The sequence below is a fragment of the Epargyreus clarus genome, unplaced genomic scaffold (genome assembly GCF_041222505.1).
Source record: "Epargyreus clarus isolate Ecla_fem2 unplaced genomic scaffold, WU_Ecla_fem_2.2 ptg000011l, whole genome shotgun sequence".
Classification (NCBI taxonomy): domain Eukaryota; kingdom Metazoa; phylum Arthropoda; class Insecta; order Lepidoptera; family Hesperiidae; genus Epargyreus; species Epargyreus clarus.
This window is the reverse complement of record NW_027332219.1, coordinates 5,800,631-5,824,746: the sequence shown is the minus strand read 5'-3', so window position 1 is coordinate 5,824,746 and position 24,116 is coordinate 5,800,631. Positions and strand designations below refer to the sequence as shown.

General features: G+C 35.6%; 4 protein-coding genes across 4 annotated transcripts; 1 reads left to right on the top strand and 3 right to left on the bottom strand.

The window, feature by feature from the left end:
* Window positions 1–96: 96 nt before the first annotated feature.
* PIG-M (Phosphatidylinositol glycan anchor biosynthesis class M) lies at window positions 97–1,667 on the bottom strand. The gene has a single exon (XM_073077807.1). The coding sequence runs from the start codon at window positions 1,665–1,667 to the stop codon at window positions 354–356; it is 1,314 nt and encodes a 437-aa protein (XP_072933908.1). The 3' UTR covers window positions 97–353.
* Window positions 1,668–1,676: 9 nt separating this feature from the next.
* On the bottom strand, window positions 1,677–2,028 carry LOC140745878 (uncharacterized). The gene has a single exon (XM_073077808.1). The coding sequence runs from the start codon at window positions 1,875–1,877 to the stop codon at window positions 1,677–1,679; it is 201 nt and encodes a 66-aa protein (XP_072933909.1). The 5' UTR covers window positions 1,878–2,028.
* An 11,503-nt stretch (window positions 2,029–13,531) lies between these two features.
* On the bottom strand, window positions 13,532–15,925 carry Vps26 (vacuolar protein sorting 26). Its single transcript, XM_073077806.1, has one exon. It carries the CDS (start codon window positions 15,747–15,749, stop codon window positions 14,271–14,273), a length of 1,479 nt encoding a protein of 492 aa, XP_072933907.1. The 5' UTR covers window positions 15,750–15,925; the 3' UTR covers window positions 13,532–14,270.
* Window positions 15,926–16,672: 747 nt separating this feature from the next.
* LOC140745875 (mitochondrial import receptor subunit TOM20 homolog) lies at window positions 16,673–23,108 on the top strand. Its single transcript, XM_083058998.1, is given in 5 exon segments — window positions 16,673–16,871; window positions 16,873–16,945; window positions 20,230–20,333; window positions 21,844–21,948; window positions 22,442–23,108. Coding segments are annotated over 5 exon segments (465 nt in total). The 5' UTR covers window positions 16,673–16,817; the 3' UTR covers window positions 22,571–23,108.
* The last annotated feature ends 1,008 nt before the right edge of the window (window positions 23,109–24,116 follow it).

Genomic DNA, 24,116 nt, shown 5'->3' with positions numbered 1-24,116 from the left:
ATTTGAAAAGATCATGATCTTTGATCATTTTCAAAGATCAAAGTATGACGTTTAATGGATGACCCCTTATAAGCAAAAGAAAAATAAAAACAAAAATAACATTCAATAAACATTTATTTGATGACTAAGTAAATTCACTACTTACTACAATAGAATATAGTTATTTGTACTACTGTAGACCCTTGCTGATGAGTCTATCAATACTATAAGCCGATATATCCGTAAACCTCATCGGTTTGGACAGTATCATAATAGTTGGTAGATCCGTTGACGGCGCGTGAAGGATTCAATTTAGAATCTTAAACTTCAGTATCGGCGGTGCGCGGTCTAGATCTATCAACTATATATATATGCTACTTGTTCTTAGCCCGGACACTAACGTTGGCGAAACCGAAACCATGACCCGGATAATAATAAGTGATTATTTGCATCAACACCACGATGTTCGAGACGAAGAAAAAGAGACACATGAGCGACAACAGCATAAACAGTTCGTAATTTTCAAACTCGATGAAATACGCGGGGATGAGCCAAGAAATCTGGCCATTCACCCACACCACTATCAGAAATATACCTTCGCCGATATTCATTTTTATATCGTGTACAATCAGCGGCAAAAGAGACAAGTACCATACAAAGTACTGTGACGTCACAACACTGTTATAGGATACCAGGACAACTGCTTGGCAAAACAGTGCAAATGGTAGGGTCCGAGATTCACAACCGAAAGCTAAGCTCAACATGAGGAAAATAATGAAGACGCATATTTGTGCTGTGAACTTTATCAAATCGATGGTGCCGTCAGTCATCGTAAGGTACGAAGTGTAAAAGAAAAGCGAGAAATTGTGCTTAGTGTCCTTTCTGAACAGATGGTAAATGTAGGTCTCGAAAATGAATTTGTATCCGTACATCAAGTACATGCTGTATGTGAGAGCCGCGAAGTAAACAATCGTTGTAAGGGTAAGAATTATTTGCTTTTTGTTAGGAATGAGTGCAATCAGGCCTTCGCGGATAGTAGTGTTTCGAGTTATTCTGTAGTCGCCAAGAGATAGATACATCGGGAAGCTGAATATGATGGGGTAGAGACGAAGATGTATCGCTATACCGAGGAACATGCCAGAGAGGACAAACTTGAAATCGTTATGGATTTTGTAATATTGCAGGAAGTTTATTGCCAGGAGGATGACGAAACACGATATAGAATCAGCGCTACCGCGGGTTGATATCCCGATACTCAAGGGATTGTACAACCAGAACATGGAGGAAAACTTAGCAATCTTTCCCGCATTCACTCTGCCTTTTAACTGGCGTTGGACGAACGACTTGATAGTGAACGTGATCATAATGTCGAAGGCAGAGAACAGGACTTTACCGAAGTTCTCGTTAAAGACAATGTTCGGTACCAACAGCCAGGCGAAGATGGGACTGTATCGGTATGTGTGACGATCGAAGGGCGATTCGCCTCTTAACACGAGACGCGCTGCGTCAGTGAATACTTTGTAATCAACATCGGTATATTTAACGTCATTTACTGCGTCATGATAATCCGCATACAGTATTAGGAGCAGTCGAATACAGAATCCAAATATAAGATGGTAACCGATCGGTAAATTACCGAATTGCGTTATCCCCCTAACGGTTTTATCTTTGAGCTCCGTGAACACCATTTTGATGAATTAAATCCTCGTCTTTAAGTCCTTAGCCGCTGCCTGTAAGCACGTTTTAAACTCCTGGAATTCTTTGGCACATTCGTCCTTTTTCACAGAGTCCTCTTTAAGCAAAACACATCGCGCATAAAAAGCACCTTGTTTAGAACACTTGGCGAAAATGATCGGATATTTCGCAAACCTCTCCCGAGCTTTAGACACTGAGTCCATATTACTTTCTAGCGTCGATTCTCATCAACGTGGTTGGCGGTTCGCTGAGATCGGGTGGAGTGCGCGGCCTGAAGAAAATGTCGTAAATCGGCTTAGAGAAAAAGATCCCAATTGCTAAAACAGTGAATGTAATTTGAAATGTTTTCGGATATCTATAAATAAAGCTTCGCTTGCCGAGTGGTTGAAGTCGGCGACGTTGTTCCATATCTGGAATAGATAAAATGTTTATTACAATAATTATTACATGACCGACTTAACATAGAAGAACTAATTCACATTTTAATTCCTAGTTAAAAATCTAAACAATTGGCACTCACTTGCATCAAGGAACTTCTTGATGCAATGACATTAATTTAATAAGAATCAGGCCATGTTTTGTATAACTTCTTGGAAGATGTTTTCTGGAGAAATTTGAAAAGAGAAGAAAGAATACATTCTTATGTGCGTTATGAATAAATTACTTATCAATGTGCCAAGTTTAAAAGATCAAATTTGGCGATTACTTCATACTAATTGTCAAATTTTGATCTTTGGTAGCCAAAAATTGGAAAGATTAAGTATTAATAACGGGAGCTAGAGGTACACTACTTCTTGAATAATATATTGTTGACACCATAAAAACATAGACACCCAAACTTTTAAATTTAATCAGCAGAATCCGAAGGTAAACCGAAATGATCGTGCCAAGAGCTCATCAAATTTCTTTTCCTTCTCCTAGTCTTCAATGAATTACCTCGTAACCATACAGAAGTCAGCTATTCCTTAGCGGGCCTGTCGGTGACCGGCGCGAACACTCGCGGCTCCAGCCCGTAGCCCTCACACACCAGCGATATCGGCTTGTGCTTGAGACAGCACTGGCGCATCGCCTCGAATACTTTATCGCAGCGAACTTCTTGGAAGTTGTTTTCTGGAGAAAATGGAGAAGGAAAGAATTACAGATGTGTTTATTTAGAATGCGTGTAATGGGCATGATGACATATTTTGAAATCCTTGTTACGCGTATCTGCGTATGTACGAATGTTATGTATGTAGGTATGCGTCCACTGTTTATAAAATCAAATATAATAAATATGTTGGGAAAAAAGCTTGTTAGCTTTTTGTACGAAAACTCAAGAGATTTTTAAGACAAGTTTAATATTTTGTTACTTATTTTGGTTACTATTGTCTTATCACTATAACTTGTGTACCATTTTGTTTGACGACTTTTAAAATTCTTTGATTCTTTAATACTGTCACTATTCAAGATTTATTTTTCATTTTGTTCGTAAACCTTGTGCATTTTCAGCATAAAAAAGTAGTCCATATGTTATAACTATAGTTAGTAGGAGCCTTCACGGTTCGACGTCGATGACGGCACAACCCGGTTCTGCCAAATGACATCAGACCTTCTAGGTAATGTATACTGATGTAAAGGATTTGCTACGGAAGAAACTATTTACGAAAGAAACTATTGTATGAGGCATTTCAACTTACGTTCCCAGAAGTGGCAACGCATCTGTGTTCTATCTTAGACAGAACTTCAATCCTATCTAGTGTTGATTACAGATGTGCAGCAAATGAGCAGCAGAGGCTACATAGCATCAAGACTGCATACTCATTTCTTTCATTACTATTTCTATGTTTAAACACTCAATATCAGCCTTTTATAAGAAAGGCCTATGTTATAATTCGTAAAATATCTCACTACGTTTGCTAGAAAAATTCGTTAATTAACGTCAGTTTAACCATTACCTACTATACGATTAGTCGCGTGACAGAACAACATATGTACAGGTATTGGTCACCGATATCTAACAAATAGGCGTGCAAGCTAGGCAATTATTTTTAATCACCAACGAACACAATTTGTTTAGCAGTACTATGTTGAGAAATAGCCTCAATCAATTTCTTTACAATATTAGAGTAGCAGACGAGCATGCCACTACCTTACGGTACGTGGCTACTGCCCATGGACATCTGTAATCAATCCCAGTTAAGATAAGATTCCTACCCGAGGTCAACCACAGATGCGCCGCTACCCCTGAGGACTAAGCTGGAATGGTTCGAAAAAGCATGTCAATTTACATACGACACCCTTCAAACCAGAACACCGCAGCACTTAACACTGCTGTTATTAGGTTGAAATAGGTATGGCGGTGGTGCCGGAGTCGAACCACTGAGAAAATGATTTAAAAATTATGTCGTGTCTATAAAACTGTAGCACTTAAATATTGCATCTTAATGAAGACCATATTTTCTTTAGAATACTATAAATAAATGACGTCTTACGAAGAAATATTTTCTATATTTCTATATAACGGTTACATTTCCTTGGCGTTGTAGGGTCGAGGTCAAGGCATACCTATTATTTTACAGTCAGACTTCGTAACATCATTACGAGCCCGAGAACTGTGTAATTTTCACAAAAAGAAAATGTGTCTATCAGTCATTTGAACTTAACAACTATTGTTTTAGCTAATTCTACTTGATGCATATCAACCCAATGTTATTATATGAAGACTAATTTCGCACGGAATAATTCGATTTCAATGGCTTCTTTACGCTATTATAGAGTAATTTTCAAAAAGACTAATTTTTATATTTAGCACGAAAAGTACTGCGCTAAAATTTAGACAAAACCACAATGTTACGTTTTTTTCAAAATAGAATTTGGGTCGCTATATAAATCTTTAGACCTTTTCAGGGGGATCACAGTCAAAAAAGTTTATCTTGTTGATCAACGTTTTTTTAAAAGCTCTTCAGATAATGTATGCATTTTTTTGAAAATTCTGAAAGTGTTCCTACATTTTTTTATAATATAGGAGCATCAGACGAGCATGCACCTGATGGTAAGTGGCTACTGCCGCTCATGGACATCTGTAATCAACCCCAGGTAAGATTAGATATTCCTACCTGAGGTCGGCCACAGATGCGCCGCTACCCCTGAGAACTAAGCTGGAACGCCTCGAAAAAATCTGTCTCCCTTACCACACTACTACTACTTGATAAGGTATGATTTTTTTACTAGCAAGAAATATTTCTTTCTTACGTATTATTGCCTCATTTTGCCAACTTTATTACCAGTGAACATATACAACACACTTTGTATTAAATATTCGTAAAAACCATTATACAGCTGATAAGGTCGTCCGTTCAATCAACTATAACATTTTGTCAACTACAACGTTATTTTAAGTGTGATAACGTATAACATTTGTTGACCTTGTGATGTGCTTGTACGTCGATGTTTGTGTAAAAGATATTACGTTTTTACGAATGAACTCTTGTAATTGTTAACAGGTTTAAAGGTGGGAGAACTCTTTATGGTCCGACTGTGGCAGTACCACCTCAACACGTAAATACGCCCGTTAATAATAAAATTCAATGTTTCGCCTACCAATGTTCGATGAGATTAACAATTCTGCCCACTAAGACTTGTCCAAAGATTGTCATATCTTTGGCAATAATTAGTTAGATTAATTATTACTAACGGGCGTTGAGGACGAACGGGCAGTAGCCGTGCCTTACACTGGTGCAAACATATTTTATTATTGATTGCACGATGTGGTAAAGCAGATTCAATTTTTTCCAAGCATTCTACCCTTACTCCTAGGTAGTATTTTTAAGAAGGATTCCATTAAGGGTGAATTACAGATAGGCGATACCGTTTATTAATTTAACTACTAGAAGTACTTTCAAATTTGGGCTACATTTTAGGTTTTACTTTTGTCCTAAAATTTATTTCGTTTATAGGTAAGGTTTGTAAATGAAATAAAAATACCAAATCAGCAATTTATACATATATTTTATTAACAATATGATATAATCGACATGCTCTTAATCTCCTTAGAAAAAAATCATTTTATACAATAAGATACTAAAAATCAAACAATTTGAAGAATATAATATAACAGAATGTGGTACATATTAATATATGGACTTTCTCCTAATTTACATAAAATAAAATGAATAATAACTATTTTTAACTTTTAACAGCCAACCGTGGATTACATATGTAATACAATAAAAAATTAAAGAAGCCTAACATTGGAATAAATAAGTTACAGTTTTAAATGTAATTTTGATAAAATAAAATAGAAACAAAAATGTTTAATGTTTAGTTAGTTATATTTAATTTTATACTCTATGTATCCACAGTCAACAATAATTTAAAATCTAAGTTACTATAATTATTTAGTTACATACTTTTAGTATACTTTTTACAGACAGTAGTCTTTTAGATTCATTAAACAGACGCCATGTGTTAGATTGAAAGTATATCCGTTAAGTGTTCAAAGCATCAAGACTTTACTTCTACTTATATTAATGGCGTTGTATTTACTATCCATCCTGTTAACCACAGTGCACGATGCATGCTCGCTTTTCGCAAAGCATACTCAATTTACGCAATGCATACTCAATTTACGCAATGCATGCCCGACTTACGCTTCGCATGCCCTATTTACGCAGTGCATGCTCATATTGCGCGACGCATGCTCATTTTCATTGTACCTATGCGCATTTTGCATGGTTACCTCACGCTCAGTTTACGCAGTGTACGTTTTACAAGTCTTGCATTTACTTTCATGTATGACAGAGCAATAGTAAGAAATGTGATAATGTATTACAATGATCTTGATTAAAACATGAAATAATTTATTCAGTTACTGTTATCATATCTGTTAGTGTATCTATCAATTTTTAACTTCGCTGCAAGGTTCCATAATAAATAATTTAAAGTAGGAATTGTGAGTTGTATTACTTTGCAAACAACGAATCCTATATCTTATTTAAAATAATAAGAAGTAGCAATAATGCTTGTTTACAAAAAAAGCATCAGCAACAACAAGTTTAGCTCCTCTCTAAAAATAATATAAATAAAATAATAAAATAGGGCATACTACATTTCTTTTCAATGCTCTATTTCTTTATGTTTCTGTGTACACAAATTTGTAAATAAATAAATAATAATACAAAAAATGAGCAACTAATATAAACTTGGTGTCGATTCTTCTTTAATTGATGTGGTTGTCGTGTACCTAGTAGATCGTAATCGATTGATGGATCGCGGCATTTCCTTATATCCTGACCAACTCAATTGGTGGGTAGACACATTCAATTGATATAAATTGACGTAGGTAAGAGGCCAGCGTGAAAACCAGATTGTGTGCACTTACTATTTACAGCACAAACAACTGTATATGATTGTACAACGTACGAACAAACAGACGTCGTGACATGAAGCGACCCTAGAATTTCAAATAATCTTATTCCATACAAACTGCGTGATTCATCTATTTTTAAATAATTATATAGAAACTTGAATTACCATTTTCTGATCTTATGTGTTACACGATAGCGAAACTAGTTTGATTACTTCATGAATATTTGAATCAGATTTTTTACTACGTTAATCTTGGAAATGGTAGAACTCTGTATGGTAGTAGAATGGTAGAAGAAGAAAAAGCAAAGTCAAGAGCAGCATATGATTACTGGCAACTAAAAGGCTGGTTTAAAAAAAATACTCTGTCCATAATTGAAATCCATAATCGCGATAACGTGTCATCCAATGTTAATAATGAGTCACATAGCCCTATAAGATACCCAATATGTTTAACAAAAAGAAAATAAATCAAAGACTGAAACATCAATGACTATTAAATAATAAACAATATCTAACTCCCGAATAATTATTCGGTAATAGTATATTTTTATAATAAGTAAATTTACTTTACCAACCTTTTAAATCCCCATGATAGAGATCATTGTAGAGAGCTACAATATTATGATGTTATCTCCAATTGCCAAAATGTTGAAGCCAATAGCACAACAAGAATCTATAGACGTAATCTAAAACCAAGCCCCCATTTTAAAAATAGACAAAAGATATTCACCAGTGGCTTGCAAATTTTACACGAGCCTGTGACATCTTTACAACATATACAAATCAACGTTTGGAATTATACGTCAAAACTGAGTAAGAGCGTCGGTCTCCATTATGTCACACGTGGGTAAACGAAGCCGCAAATAGAATAGCTATTTGTATTCTAAAACACAATGTAGGCGTGGCACAAGTATTGATACATTACTCACATAGATAAGAAAATGATCCGATAAAAATAAGTGAGGGCGCTATAACACACGATAATAGTTAAAATCTTTAGTAGTCTAAGCCTTTTAAAACTAAGCGCTATGTAAAATAATGAAGTCTAGAAGAAAATAACGGTACCACCGTTAACGATTACGTAAACAAAAAACTAAACGTTCACTTCTAAAGCGCTCAAAATCGGACACTTTTTTAAAATAGTGCCAAAATACGCAACGAGTTTTAGCGACAAAGTGACAGATCACGTGGTAACCTTTTGAGTAATGCCAATTTAATTTGAAGTTTATAATAACATTATTGGAGTGATAAGTCCCCCTAGATAAAATGCTAACTGTAGCTCATTTAATAACTTGGAAGGGCCCAGACCAGAACGCATCGTCGCAAGCAATAATGCTTTTAACCAGGATATTGAAAAACATATTGATCTTTAACGTTCTAATTGCTAGTAATTATTAGTGGACATATATTGGCAAAGTAACGCAGTCTACAGTCATAACGAAGATATAAGATACAATTCAGAATGTTAATTAAATCGTGATCATCCCTTCGCCAATTTGTTGAAATAAGTCAAAACGTTTGTACAACAATCAATATCATTATAAAATGAACATTTTCCCATCGAATACACAACATTTTAAAGGACTCTAATTAACTGTTAATGTTATATCACTTACAAAGCTTTATACAACATCAATTTTTATACATTTACCTTTATTCTATTTTATTCTTCTATACAAAGAAATGACCAAACTATATTGATATAATTAAGTTACAATGCTAAAGCACTAAAATAATAGATGCTAAAGTTTATTGCCTTCAATAGCTCACATGTAATTTCTTTAGCGACTAAATTGCACTATTCAGTATAATCTAACACACATATAAGGCAAATGATCGGTTTCGGTTAGTCTTATCAAATTATTGCTATTTTATCGGACACAGATTAATCTTTATAGACTTTAGCAGAAAATTTAGATTTAGATAAAATCTTTTAACGAAAAAGAGATGATGAGAAGAGATGAAAAATTCTTAACGCCTCGCATTATAACACGGTACACAAAATGGTTCTTGACAATTAAATTTGTGATTTTTTCTACAGAATATTACCAAAATCGTAGCCTGAAAGAGAAAAATATTTTATAATGTCCACAGAAAAACTACTCGTTGTATTCACATTTATGTTTGACTCGATCAAGGTAAATCAAATTAACACAACATAGTGTCTGAAAGAATTTTATCAAAATTAATTTTGCATTACGCAACTAACACATGGGTTGTTTATGTTTATTTGTTTTCCAATTCCAAAATTTACATGGAATGTCAATAAATAGTTTATTATCTTATATAGAGTTTAGTTTCAATAAAATTAAGAGTAAAACCTCTGAAGAGCACACCATGTCACATCTAATTAGTGTTGTGCTAAGTACATGTGTTTCTTAGTCGTGTAGTTAGAGTCAATAATTATTCCGTCCTCGCTAACTCGCATCTTGTAATGCACAATTAAATATCATTTAAGGAACGACGTAGGGTCAACCATTCGTCCCAAGCTCTCGTATCGTATACTTGGATTTGGATTTCGCAATCGTTATTTTCCATGGAAATCCCCGTCTATTATGATATCAGAACAAGGAAATTTTAATAAAAACGAACTAAATAGAACAGATGATCTTCAACAAAGCTGAACAAATTTTCCTTACACTTAAGAACAGTCTCGACACATCAACTTCCAAATAAAAAAAAAACAAAACGAAATCGGTTCATCAGTTACAAGTTAGGATACCACAGATATACACATGTCTAACTTATAACATCCCCTCTTTCAACCCTCCCCTCAACGTATTGAGGGTAACAAGTATTGAAAAAACTGTATTGTCTATTTATGCAGTAGAACATTTTGTTGCTGATAGCATTGGAACAATTAATACATTTTTGAAGGTGGTAGAACCCTTTGTGGTTCGACTCCGGCGGCACCACCGCCACACCTATTTCTACCTAATAACAGCAGTGTTAAGCGCTGCTGTGTTCCGGTTTGAAGGGTGTGGTAAGGGAGACAGACTTTTCCGAGGCGTTCCAGCTTAGTCCTCAAGGGTAGCGGCGCATCTGTGGCCGACCTCAGGTAGGAATATCTAATCCTATCTGGGGTTGATTACAGATGTCCATGGGCGGCAGTAGCCACTTACCATCAGGTGGACTGCATGCTCGTCTGCTACTCTTAAATTATAAAAAAAAAAAAAAAAAAAAAAAAAAAAAACATGTTTTAGTTGTACAACCGGTGTTATTAATTTAGTATTACGAGCGACACGATAAAAGTTAATTAGACTGTTTTTTGTATGAAAACATATTTAAATTTCACCAACAATCCAAAGTGAGACTTCCTCTGAACAATTTCAGTGTTATACAAATACGCGTTCCTAACAATCAAATCAGCTTCCGACATATTCATACAGAATTTGTCCTATTCATATGCTAAGTAACAGGAAGTGCAGGAACCACTGCGTCATACTACCCGCATCGGCGTAATCAATACTGCATTCAGCATTCACTTGATAAGCTGAACCCCAGATCGGAAACAATACAACCGATTTACTACGATAAGGGCCTAGACGGCTTCCGTCTGTTATCGAGGACTGGTATTGTGTTCGCGTCTCCGCCCGAGTGGTTTCAATTTAAAATAAAGATTGCAGAAATTATTTGTATGACAAAATAACACAAATTACGTAATATAACGGCTGTAAAGTATCCGTTAATTCGTATTATGATGCATCAAAACTTATCATGTATGAAGGAGTAATCGTATTTGAATATTTCAAATTCGTCGTATGTATTTGTGTAATGCACTGTATTTTTAAGAATATAAGTTGTTACAATCAATGCTTTACTTTTGATCATACTTGATGATCATTACGTCATCCTCTGACACACGTCATATTTCAGGAGCTAAAAAAAAGTTAGTTTCCGCTTTATTTTTTTTGACATTGGAGAGAGACTCATGCCCTTGGAAAATAAGTGTTACAAATAAGAAATTATTATCTTTTCGCAGACGGCACTTCTTTATAAAATTATCATAATTTACAATTGAAATGTAAATTAAGCATGATTCACTACAAAACAAATTCCAACCGACATTGCGAAAGCATTTTTGTCACACGACAAAGAGTGGCACAACTAAAATTAGTCACTATCTAGACAGATGCACGTATGTATACGCAATTCGTAAGGTTTTTTCAAGTGTTTTCCTTAACGGCCTAAAGTTGGCATTGTTTTGACCTTCATCCATCCAATATTATGGATTGAAGATAGGCAAGTTCGCGTCGAAACCGGTATTCCGATTTGCATAAATATGTTTAATTGGATTAACATACAAATGGGAATATTTGTAAGTTATGTTAAGTGGGTGAGGCTTATGTTGGTGAATGAATTTAAAATTTAAGATTACACGATAAAATGCCACTTTTTGGAAATTTCTTGCCAGAATAAGAGTTACATGTAAGAGTAGCGGGTTTATCAATAGGCTGAGTAGGTAAAGCCTAAGAAGGCAAGTTTTAAGGGGCGGCAAATTGCCGAGCCTATTTATATTTTGACCACCTGTTTTAGCTGAATAGTAGTTATGTATATTTTCCCACGATCAGCAGAATATGCCACTGATTTAAGACAATTTTGAAAGACCTGTTACTTTCATAATTAAAACATTAGTACTCCATCTTAATTAATTAGTCATTGATTTAGTCATACAACAACAATAAAATTGAAATTTGTAAGTAGGCAACTAATTTGGTGTTATACTGCAATAAATAATTAATTTTAACATAGATAACACAATATCACTATATGAACTGTTGTTATTTAAAATTCTACACAGGAAACAGGATAGTGTTATTAATTATAATTTGAAAATTGTAATTTTGAACAATTAGGTTGAAAGGCGAAACTGCGAATGTACAAGAACATAGTTCTTTAAATTTAATTATTTGTGGAGGAAGTGGGTACAGATAAAATTTTTTTGTACCTAAGAAAAACAAAAATATTTTAATGGAGGTGCCAAATTTTGGATTGAGATGAAACATTATTAAAATTATCAGCAACATTTCTGTTATGAATGCTCTATACAAAACAACTTGTTTTTTTTTTATGCAAATGATAACATTATCATTCCATTTGTGTATTTACTGTGTAGGTAAATAAAAATAAATGGCAGAAATTTCAGTTCGTCATAGAAAAGTCAACATAACACAGTAATTAATTGGTTTTTATTTTATTTATTACGTGAATTTTAAAAGTGATAAAAAGGATTTCTAGTTTTATTTTTTCATGCTGGAATTTTTTTATCAGTTTTATTTTAATTATACTCTCGTTAAATAATTTAAATGGGAGATGTGAGCTGAGTTAATATTGATTTTAATGTTATATACTGTAAAATTAATTTATTAAATAATAAATATTTATTTTTTTAGGAATTTTTATGTAAGCTAATTTAATTTTGATTTTTATTTTATTCTACAGCCCAAAGTTTAAAAGCTAGATCAAATCAATTTATTTTATTTTATTATGCGCACAAAATTAAAAATACTAAAATATGTTCACTCAATTACTTGTAATGTAATGAGACCTTTATATCCTTAATCCTACTATCGTAGAACGACACATCATTTTAAAACTGTTATTAATCCTAAAAACCCACAAACACTATCTATAAAATTTAATTGAAAAAGCGCGGGCGGAATGCAATCTACGCGTAGGAACGTTATGGCGTACCGATACGCCCCCTTTCAACACAATTGCTACTTTAGAAAACTCCTATCGTGGTACAAACAGTGATATATGCATGTATCCAGCACCGGATTTGAAGGCTTGGAGGCTGTGGGGCTCCATTAGAGTAAAGGCCCCAAATTACTTTTCGAATAAATGAAAAATTGAGTTTTATCATAAGTCTTCTAAAAATTCATTGCCAACAAATATGTAAAATAATTTCAACAAAGACTATTGTAAGTTAAGTGGATGTATTGTCGGTAAAAATGCGAAAAACATACTGTTTAGTAAAAGTTTTTTTCTCTATAGTGGGGGGCCCTTTCTTGTGGAGGCCCCAGGGCAGTAGCCCTGCCTGTCAGCCCCGAAATCCGGCACTGGATGTATCCGTTATTGTTGAACACAATTCTAATGCTTGACGCTTAACATATATTTAGTGTCCTAATTTACAAATTCTTGTGAAATCGACAGATCTATCTGCAATAGTTCTTGCACACAATATCTAATGGTGATTCAAGCTTGACAAGACAATATAATTTTGAAATAAAGCAGAAAAAATAGTAAATTCAATTTTAAACTGACAACAATGGGGAGAGCATCTCAAAGTATGTAAATACTTGCAAAATATGTTACACCACTGTAGGAAGTTTTTGTCTACACAAGATGACAATATGACTCCATTTTTAATAACAATTAACAAATGTTATATATTCAACTCATCTGCATAACCATACTTTCAGGAAGAAACATTGTTCAAATCAAAATCATTTTCTTATAAGATGAATTGGAATAACTGCATGCAGTCCACCTGATGTTAACCTAACTAACTCCATATAGAATATTGTATCTATCTGAAGCCACTTCACGATAGAAATAGGTTTGGAATCTTCCCCAGTGAAACAAAACTGCTCTTATTACCTTTTAAATTGAATTTAGGCAAACTCCAGTACAAGCAGTGGCCTCTAGTGGCATAAAAACCCAACGTCCCTCCCCATTGCCAACTTAAAAAGCACCACAAACGTTGCAAGGACTATCATGTGCTAGACTCACCGTACCATACAAATGACCTACCAAAAACAAAGTGATACAAAACATCTCCGGACAATATCAACAGTTACGTCTAGCAAACGGCAATTTACACTTACACTTAAGGCTTTAAACTTACTCTCCACTGCTGGTATAGTCCGCGCCAAACTTCTAGTCCGCTCTGAAGTTGTTGCTCAGTTTTAGTTAGCATATACTCCATAACGTAAGGGCACACTAACACAGCTATGTATAGGGCGAGAGCGAGTGCCGTGGTCTCGTGCAGTCTTCGTCCCGCTAATATCTACAATTTGCTATTGAGAAGCGAATCGCTTCTATATTCGGAGCGGACTAGCAGATTGGCGCGGACTATACTTATACAAATGTACGTAACAACATGAATAGTAAATTTAAGTAACGCATAACAACTTTTAACTATTGGATATACATAAGGATTTGATGTTCTACACAATAGTTTTCAGGTATGAAAACGTAAAGTTCTTTCCGTTGGCGGTCGTGCTGACCACACAATAGCATGTAGGCTATTGACTCGGCTCAGCTTCAACACACTCCGGTCTAGATAGCACTGGTTTCTCCGCTAACTGTGGTTTCTCTGCCAGTTGTGGCTTTTCTGTCACTTGTGGTTTCTCGACTGCCTTTTCTAATATTGGTTGTTTTGGTACAACCTGTGGTTTTTCAACTTGTGGCTTTTCTGCCAGTTGCGGTTTCTCTAGAACCGGTTTTTCTGTTATTATTGGTTTCTCTGCAAGCTGTGGTTTGTCTGCTTGAGGTTTGTCAGCCACATGTGGCCTCTCTACAGCTTCTTCGATTATCACTGGTTTTTCTGCAATATCAGACTTTTCCGTTTGAACCTCAATGTACGCATTAGCAAGCTTGTTTGGTAGTAAGTCTGGTTGCTCCTGCTCCATTTCTGCGGGGCCGTTGTGTCTTTCCACATCAGGCATGGGCGGAGACACTGACCTTTGGAGGGAGCTGTCAGGTAGAGATGGAGATAGGCCACGAGCGGAATTCTCTTCACTCGACGCACTGTGTTGCCTCTGCGTCATCATATTCGATGGATGGGACAGTGTCTGTGGGTGGTGGGGATTATGCAACGGTAATCTGGATTTATCACTCTTCCTCCACAAGGTGACCTCTTGCTGTTTGAAGTAACGCCTGTCCTCAGTGTCCATTAATACGAGATTAAGGTAATATCGGACAGAGAATTTGTTGTTTATATCCCGCATTGTGGGTGTCAAGTCGTAACCGGCTAGGAATACTCTTATCGGTATACTCTCCCCCCTCACTGGGGCTCCGTCCATAATCTCATACTTCGCAACAGTCTCATTCTCCGTAAAGGTGTTGGGACCTGATCCAGTGGTTTCCCGCTTGATTATGGATATTTCCATGTGTTTTATCTTAATGCGGACTAACAAGAAGTATATTTTGCCTACAATCACATCCTTCAAGTGATATTTTGACTTGTTGTACTCAAATTCTATATGAAGGCAGTCCTCTATGCCCACTTCCATTTTAATGGAGTTGAGGACGTCTGGATAGCTGCATAGCGTGTGCACGGCGATGTCCACCTCCTTCACGACGTCGGTGAGGCGGCGGATGATCGTCGCTCGGAGGAAGTACCTCAACCTCACGTTAGCTCCCGTGTACACTTCGTATGGCTTTTCGACATTCGCAAACTCGAACGGGTACGACGTGTGTTGCAAAAGGTCGCCCGGACGAGCCAACTCCTTAACGAGAGATATAAACTCGTGATGATTGCCTCTGTCGTAAAATAATTCGATCTGACCTATTAGCTCCACCTTTATGCCCTGATGCTCGAGTTTCGATCCGGGTTTCCGCAATGTAACGTTAACTCTCCCGGAGACCGTCTCCCCGTCGTAATACAACAACAATTTTTCCTTTTTCCCATCGTCCGTCTTCACTTCGGCAACCTTCCGTTTATCAGCATCGTCAAATGCGATTTCGATATCCGCAGATTGACCGAACCCGAAAAAACTCATTTTCACATTTAACAGTTACGCAAGATACGCGAAATCTTTTACGTGGCTTTCGATAGGAACAGTAATGATTTAATTGAGCAAAACATTGAAAAACGGCGACGATACGCCCGCAAATCTGAGGAGGCGACTGAAAGGGTGAAGCAAAGATGGCGACTGGATTCATGTCGGGTGTCGGCGAAAAGATTCATAAATGAAATTATTGTGATAAAACTTACCAGTAAGACATTTCTGGATGTCGCAGGCGAATCTCTTGCAGGGGTCTTTCGACATATATAATAATTCACAGTATTTTAAAGGAAAACCGAATCTTGAAATTCAGACATGGGTACATGGTACTATTTTTGTTATGGCAATAATAATTAAAAATAATACAGAACTTCATAGATTATTTTATTTAAAATTGAAATAAATTGCCATAAAGTAACTTTAATGGTTAATAATTTATTTTTAGCAATACAATAAAAAACAAAGTATATCCTTTTTAAAATATTATATTATAGGCAAGTCCTTTAAAATGAATGACGCAATATTGGCATTACTTATAATAGGCGTGCCAACATTTTGATAATAGTTTTTGGAATTTATAGTAGTGTTGCCAAAAATATAGTAATTACCGTTTTGTAGGGCAATTAGCTTCTAATTTGTATACTGTGCGACAAAGACAAATTATATGTTTTCAAAATGTACAGGTACTACAATTTATCGTACATGTACACAAAGAGTTTACATTGAAGAGGAAGTTCCAAAGTATTAGCGGAAACTGATGGTTTACAATTAGTACATTTGAACGAGGAAAATATCTAATTATTGTCAGATTTATTTTCAACCGACTTCATTTAAACTACCATATGACAATAGTATAGTGTAATATATATATAAATATTGTCTCTGAGGCAATAAAAAAGTCGTAAGAGGCAACATTCTAGAGCATCTTTCTTTTCAATATTTCAATTATTTATAGCAACACTGCTTCATGGCGGCGGAGCAGAAGTTGTGAAATTTTGTAACAAAAGCTAATTTATATTCCGTTGATTGTATGAAAAATTGTTTTATTTATAACATTAGAAAATGGAGATAACACGTGCTACATTAGGCATTGCGGTGGGGATCGCCGGCACTCTCTTTCTTGGGTTACTGCGTGTATTTTGACCAGCAACGTCGGAAAGATCCTCTTTTCAAAAAGAAGTTAAGAGAACGTGAGTATTCCGTGAAATTTAACATTAACGTAGATTGAGAATGTTAACATGTATGGACAACTTCTAGTTAGAATTAAAGATCAATAATAAAGTTTGAACATCTGTTGTATAATTACAACCTAAAAATTTCGTCAGTATGTTCTTGCACGCATTTAGTATGAAAAAACTTATTTTAAACTTCGAATGTAAACATTATTAGGGGCGCGCGAATCTTGGGCGGCATTGAGACGCCTGCCAATTATCCCTTCATTCATAATATTATTTTTAGACAGCAATAAATCTTGCTTTGTGGTCTGACATAGTATTTCATCACTAATCTTAAACTCCTGCGACTTTCTGTAATAATAATTAATTATATTTCTTAGTATAAGATAAATATACTTCTATTTTAAGTTGTAAAGCTTATGAAGGTATACTTATTATTGTATTGTATAGTATATTTCTATAATAATAGAGACTATTCAAACTCTAAAGTTTGTTTAACTGGCTTATAAGATTCCAATTACCCTAATCTTGTATTCAAATCTACTAACATCTGGGGCATACATTACATATTTGTTGCTAAATTTTGTACCCAAAACTTATTTTATAATTATAAGAGGTGATAACTGATTTGTATTTTACCAAATACATCAAATGTAAATGTTAAGGATTTAAGTTATGTTAGCCACCTTATTTCGTTGGCAAAAAAAGGTTGTTCTTTCACTTCTTAGCAAGTTTCTAAGAAAACGTTATTGCTGACCCTTATAGGGCACAAGAAAATAATTGACTATGATTGTGGGCTTGGATTTCTGGAGCAGATCGGCTTTCATTAGCAAATACTGGTTTGAGTGCGTCATATAATTCTGCCCTATCATTATTTTGATGGTGGAAGAATCCTTCATGGTTTTACTCATTATTCACTTTAATCTTAAATAAATGAATAATAAATAAATAAAAACGGTAAACGCAAATATTTTGAGGAAACCTATATGCCAGATAGTTCTCAAAGGTGTGTGAAGTCTACCAATTTGTGTTTAATCAGTGCGATGGACTATGCCCCAACCCTTTTGAGAGTAGATCTATGTCCAGCAGTGGGTTGATAACATGTGTATGTAAGACACCTAATTACACATAGATAATTAAGTTTTTAATACAAAAATTTTTTTTTTTTTTTTTACTTTATAGGAGTAGCAGACGAGCATGCGGTCCACCTGATGGTAAGTGGCTAATGCCGCCCATGGACATCTGTAATCAACCCCAGATAGGACTAGATATTCCTACCTGAGGTCAGCCACAGATGCGCTGCTACCCCTGAGGACTAAGCTGGAACGCCTCGGAAAAGTTTGTCTCCCTTACCACACCCTTCAAACCGGAACACAGCAGCGCCTAACACTGCTGTTATTAGGTAGAAATAAGTGTGGCGGTGGTGCCGCCGGAGTCGAACCACAAAGGGTTCTACCACCTTCAAGATCACTATGTTTTTCATCACAACTACAAAGATCTCAATATAATTGCACAGTGTTGTAAATGTAATTTGGTTGTAATTGTATAATATTGTATAATATTGGGTTGCATGTATTGTTTAGCAGGAATAGATAATTGTTGGACACGCTCTAGTGCTTCGAGAGCAAATAAATGATAACACTTTCCCTCGCGCACGAGATGTTTACTATACGAATAAATTAATCTTATATAAACCGTTAAGTGTTCTTTTAATAGATTTACATAAATTTATACATATGTAATACAAAATATCAAAATAAATATTACTTAGTTTTTTTGTTAGTTTGTTGTTTTTATCAACATAAAACTATTAGGTCAAATATTATTTAGCAATTATTTATTAACTACTAAACTAATTAAATTTGTTAACTAATTAAGTAACCTATTATATTTGTATAAGGGAGACATACTTTTCTGAGGCTTTCTAGTTCAGTCCACAGGGGTAGCTGCATCTCTGGTGCCGTCCTCCGGTAGAAATCTAAATTTACCTGGGGTTGATTGCAGACGTCCATGGGCAGCAGTAGCCACTTGTCATCAGGTGGACTGCATGCTTATCTGCTACTCTTATATAATAAAAAAAGTTTAAAATTTATAACATGAACCAAAATGTAGTTATAGGTAAATTGTTTTAATGTTAAGATCAGATTATGTTGGCTCATGAATTTGCAGACAAAATAAACAATTACATTTAAATTTAAATAGATTTGCAACCAAGCCAAACTTGTTAAATGGGACGTATAAACAATAGGTATTTTGTTTGCTAAGTTTTTTGCTCAATACCAATTCTTAGTACTAGTGTTACTTAAGATTTTTGTGAATTGTTAATTTAATAGCTTGCAAAATTATATGTTTGATGCATCTAAAATAAAGGTGTTTCATTTTTACAAAATCCGTTACATATAATTGGATAGATATGTTCTATGATCTATGAATAAAATAAGCGTAAGCGCGTAAGATGTCGATTGAAGTATGAAGTTGTTGCACAGTTGATATGCAAAAGGTGGGCTTGATTCCCGGTCAGACAAATAATGTATCAAAATGATAATTTTCTATTTCTGCCTTATAGAAGCAAATGTGCTCTAGCCTTAAAAAAAGAACCCGTAGAAATTACAAAGCTTTAGACCTCAGTAAAAAACGCATGAAATTATCTTAAAAAAAATTCAAGTGTCTATCTATTACGGTTCAAGAGGTAGTCCTGTGACAGACGGACAGACAGCGGAGGCTTAGTAATAGGGATCCGTTTTTACCCTTAGGTTCGGGACGCTTAAACTGAGCATGGGATTTGTCATTTATTTTTCTGATAACTTCCACGGCACCCGTATTGAACTTATACGCTCAATGACATGTATTATTTCATAAACATTAATATGATTTGCATGGAAGTTGAGGTCTTAGTTAAATGTTATAAAATACTAGTGGTGCCCGCGGCTTCGCCCGCATTTTAAAGAAATAATATGACATACATAAAACGGAAAATTTGTACCTGCATTGGAATGACAGTGGTGCCATTTGTCGAAAATTGGCCTTACCAACACCCAAACCCTTGTGGGCGCGTGGACAACAACTTTGCTAAAGATCATCACTTGATCAAATGCATAGTTTCCGATTCTATAACTACTTACGAATTAAAAATTAATTAAAAAAGCCTTTTCCCACAGACTAAATTGTGAATCTAAACCATTCTCAAGTCCCCTTGAACACACAACAAATTTCATCAAAATCAGTCCAGTCGTTTAGGAGGAGTTCAGTGACATACACACGCACCTAAGAAATATATATTATATTTCTATTGTCCACAGGCCGCCAGAAGGCGCAGATGAACTCGTCGAGGCTGCGGAACATCGGCGGGCCGCTGCCAGACATGAACGACCACGAGGCCATGCAAAGGTTCTTCCTCCAACAGGTAAAACTGACAAATTTAAGTTAGAACTTCTTCTGGCTCGAATTTGATGTGACTCTGATTTTGAAACTGACAGGTCTTTTAAAAATTGATTTTTGTAAGAATAGATTTTTTGTACGGATTTTTTTTGTGTGGATATATCGCCCGATCTATCTTTCTATACCTGCGTTTCCCAACCTGTGGTCCGCTGACCCCTGGGGGTCCGCGGTGTCATCTCCGGACCATACATAAATTGCTCATTAAATGCAAAACAGTCGCTAAACGAAAAATCAGCAAACCAGTTTTATTAGAAAAACGTGATGTAACACGGTATTTTAAAAAATTAAAAAAGATGCATTCAATGATGTATAACACTATTATTAATCTAAAAAAATAATACATAAATCGGTCTTTCAAATTATGTTTTGGCGGGGATTTTTTTTTTTTGCTCTTCATTTTATTAAGGGGGTCCGTGAAAAATGTGCTTGATTTCCTAGGGGTCCGTGGACTGGAAAAGGTTGGGAAACGCTGTTCTATACAATAATTTCCCTAACGAATTCACGAACATTTGACAATTTCTGCTTACTACAAATGGACAAGTTTTGATTTTTTGTAGGAAAATAATGGCCGATGGATAAAAGTGGTTTTCAACCTTTGTCATGACAAGGGGTCACCTTAGTATGTATTATATTTCGCGACCCCCTACCCTCTACTGTTTCTAATGTGAATTTCATTAATACAAATACATAGAAAATCCCTAGAGTATTTTTTATTTACTTGAGTAAATTAGCTCTTCAAACGCCTTTGGTTAAAAATTTCGTTGGAAATATATCTGTTTTTTGAAGGTTATTAAATTTTCACGTACCCCTTATGAGGCTTTGCGATCCCCAGAGATTCTCGACATACACTTTAAAAACATTAGTCTATACTTTTAAGACTGTATTTGACGCCGTCCAATAATTACGTGTTTTTACATGACGAAATGTCATCTTTAACTACTTAGTACAACGCATTTACACTAGAAACACACATCTTTAAAAATATAACTTGAGATTTATATATGGGGTAGCGTTTGAGCTAAATCGCACGACATCTCACCAAGGGAGAGGGGTGGGGGGTCGGAAAATTGTCAATATTGTCTCGGGTAATTAATGGATGTAGTAGCAGTGATAGCGTAGTGGTTAAGAAACTCGACCTCTCCATCGAGGGGTCCGAGGTTCAAATCCCAGGCACGCACCTCTGATTTTTCAAAAATTATGCGCGTATTAGAAGTTTATTGTCACTTGCTTAAAACGATGAAGGAAAACATCGTGAGGAAACCTGCATACCGGAGAAATTTATAAAAATTTCAACGGTATATGAAGTCTACCGATACAGACTTGGACAGAGCGGTGGACTATGGCCTAATCCTTCTCATTCTGAGAGAAGACCCATGCCCAGCAGTGGGACAGTAATGGGTTGATGATGAATTAATGGATGCCCCCTTTAATGTTTAAGTTGGAATTTAAGCTGATGATATTAATATTGTTAATAGATCCAGTTGGGTGAGGAGTTGTTGGCTGCTGGAGACCTGGACGCTGGTGTGGAACACCTGGGCCAGGCGGTCGCGGTGTGCGGTCAAACACAACAGCTGTTGGGCGTGAGTATTAGATACGTTACCTTTGTAGGGACCATCGAACGTGGTAGGATCCTTTACAGTTCGACACCACCAACACACTTATTCCTGCCTTATAATAGCAGTGTTAAGCGCTGCTATGTTCTAGTTTGAAGGGTGTGGTAAGGAAGATATGCTATTCCGAGGTGTTCTAACCATGAGGTTTATTGCATACTTGTATGCTACCTTATTTTTTAAAATAAAAGTTTTGAAGTGCCACAGTTCAATTCACGAGTGCTGTGTCTACATTTTTATAACGTTTACTAATGCAATGACGTCACTAGTGAAATAGAAGAATCTGCACGGCTAAGAGTTCTTAAAAGCCATTCAGCCCAGCAGTGGAACAATAATGTGTCACCAATAAAAATTGTTATAGGGCAATTTTTGCTTTTATAAAATTTAAGTAAAAATTGAGGTATATTAGGATTTTAAGAATAAACTGTAACACTTTTTACAAGGCCGGTATATCCGATTTCAGGTCCTCCAACAAACCATGCCGGCGCCAATCTTCCACCTGCTGCTGAGGAAGCTCCCTGAGGTCACCGAGCGCCTCCGCAGCAGCATGCGAGCCGGGGGCGGAGTCCTGCAGGAGGAGGACGTTGAATAAACCATGGGTGGAGTGGACTTGGGCAATGCAACCTTTGTGGGGCGATATTTAGGGGATGAGGGAGGGAAGGCTAATGATGTGCCGAGTCGGCCTTTTTGGTATTCGAGTACGTTAAAAAAAGGAATCGACTTAGGACTCGGGTTTAGTATTCGAGTACTTTAGTATGTACTCATAACAAAAAGAATTATACTGTACTCATAAAAAAAAGAATCGAGTTAGGACTCGAGTCCAGAGTGTTTACAATGTACTCGAGTTACCATGTTTTCGAGTACTTTGTAACACAGTCAAAATCAAAAGAGCAAAAGAAAGGTGTTTACTTGCACAATTCCTGCTGTATCCACTTGTTTGCCTATATAAGGTACCTAAGACTGGAGTCAGTGTACCGTCAATATTCGAATATCACTTATTAGTACTCGAATATGCGAGTTAATGTAAGCACTCGAGTACTGACTCGCGTCGACCTGACTCGGCACATCTCTAGTCGAGTCAATATTGCGAGAAAATACTGTTAAATCAAATAAAGCATTAATTATTTTCACGTCCTAATTAATTATTTTCACGTATTTAATTTTTGTTATAATAGTTATAATAGCTAGCTATTTTTGAGCCAAATCTCACGACGCACTAGAGGGGTCAATAAAATATCTAATGTTACTTTGGGGAAGGCAAATGGCAAATTTCACATATTTTTTCCAAAAGAAACAAAGTAAAATTGCGAGGGAAGTGTTAATATAAATAAACAATGTTTCCTCATTAGAATATGGTCGAAAAATCGCCAGAATCGTCTCAAGTAATTTAAGTCCCCTAAGGGCAGCTGATTGATAGTGTAGCATTTATCACTATACCCGCCCTGGTGGGTGGGGCTGGATAGTGGCGCCCCCAATTGTTTTGTTTTGGTACTAATTTGGTGCTTCTTTACTTCAGTATTGAGTCGTGGTGATTTATGAGTTCATGTTGATTTATTGAAATATGGTGACTTATTGAGTAGCCATGACTTATAGAAATACAGTGACCTGAGTCACAGTTACTTATTCAATCACAGTGACTTATATAATCATGTTGACTTATTAAGTCACATTGCTTTACCTAATTAAGGTTATTTTGTTATTTAAGTTACAGAAAATCCACCTTTTTGCAAAGCCTCTATTATCTGTTCGGTACTATATTAAGAGAGTTACGTATCCATTCAATTGATTTTAAAAGCACTTAATATACTCCTTTCAATTATTTTAATCACCTTCTATGACGTACATAGCAAGAAGAAGTCTAGAGGGGCTATTTTTAATCACACATTTATTTATACAAAAATATTAATCCAAGGTATATTGAAATCAACAATGTATGTACACACACAAAAGGTTGCATTGTTCGAGTCTATGATATAAAATTGTTAAATTACCACTCATTAGCCTTCTAACATCCATATTCTTTCCTGTCATTCAGTAATAAACTGATCTTCACCGATTACCCTATTGTAGAAACCTGAACGATTAGTGAGAGTACCATACTTAGGAACGAATGCCTTTATTGAAGTATTTAAATCGTT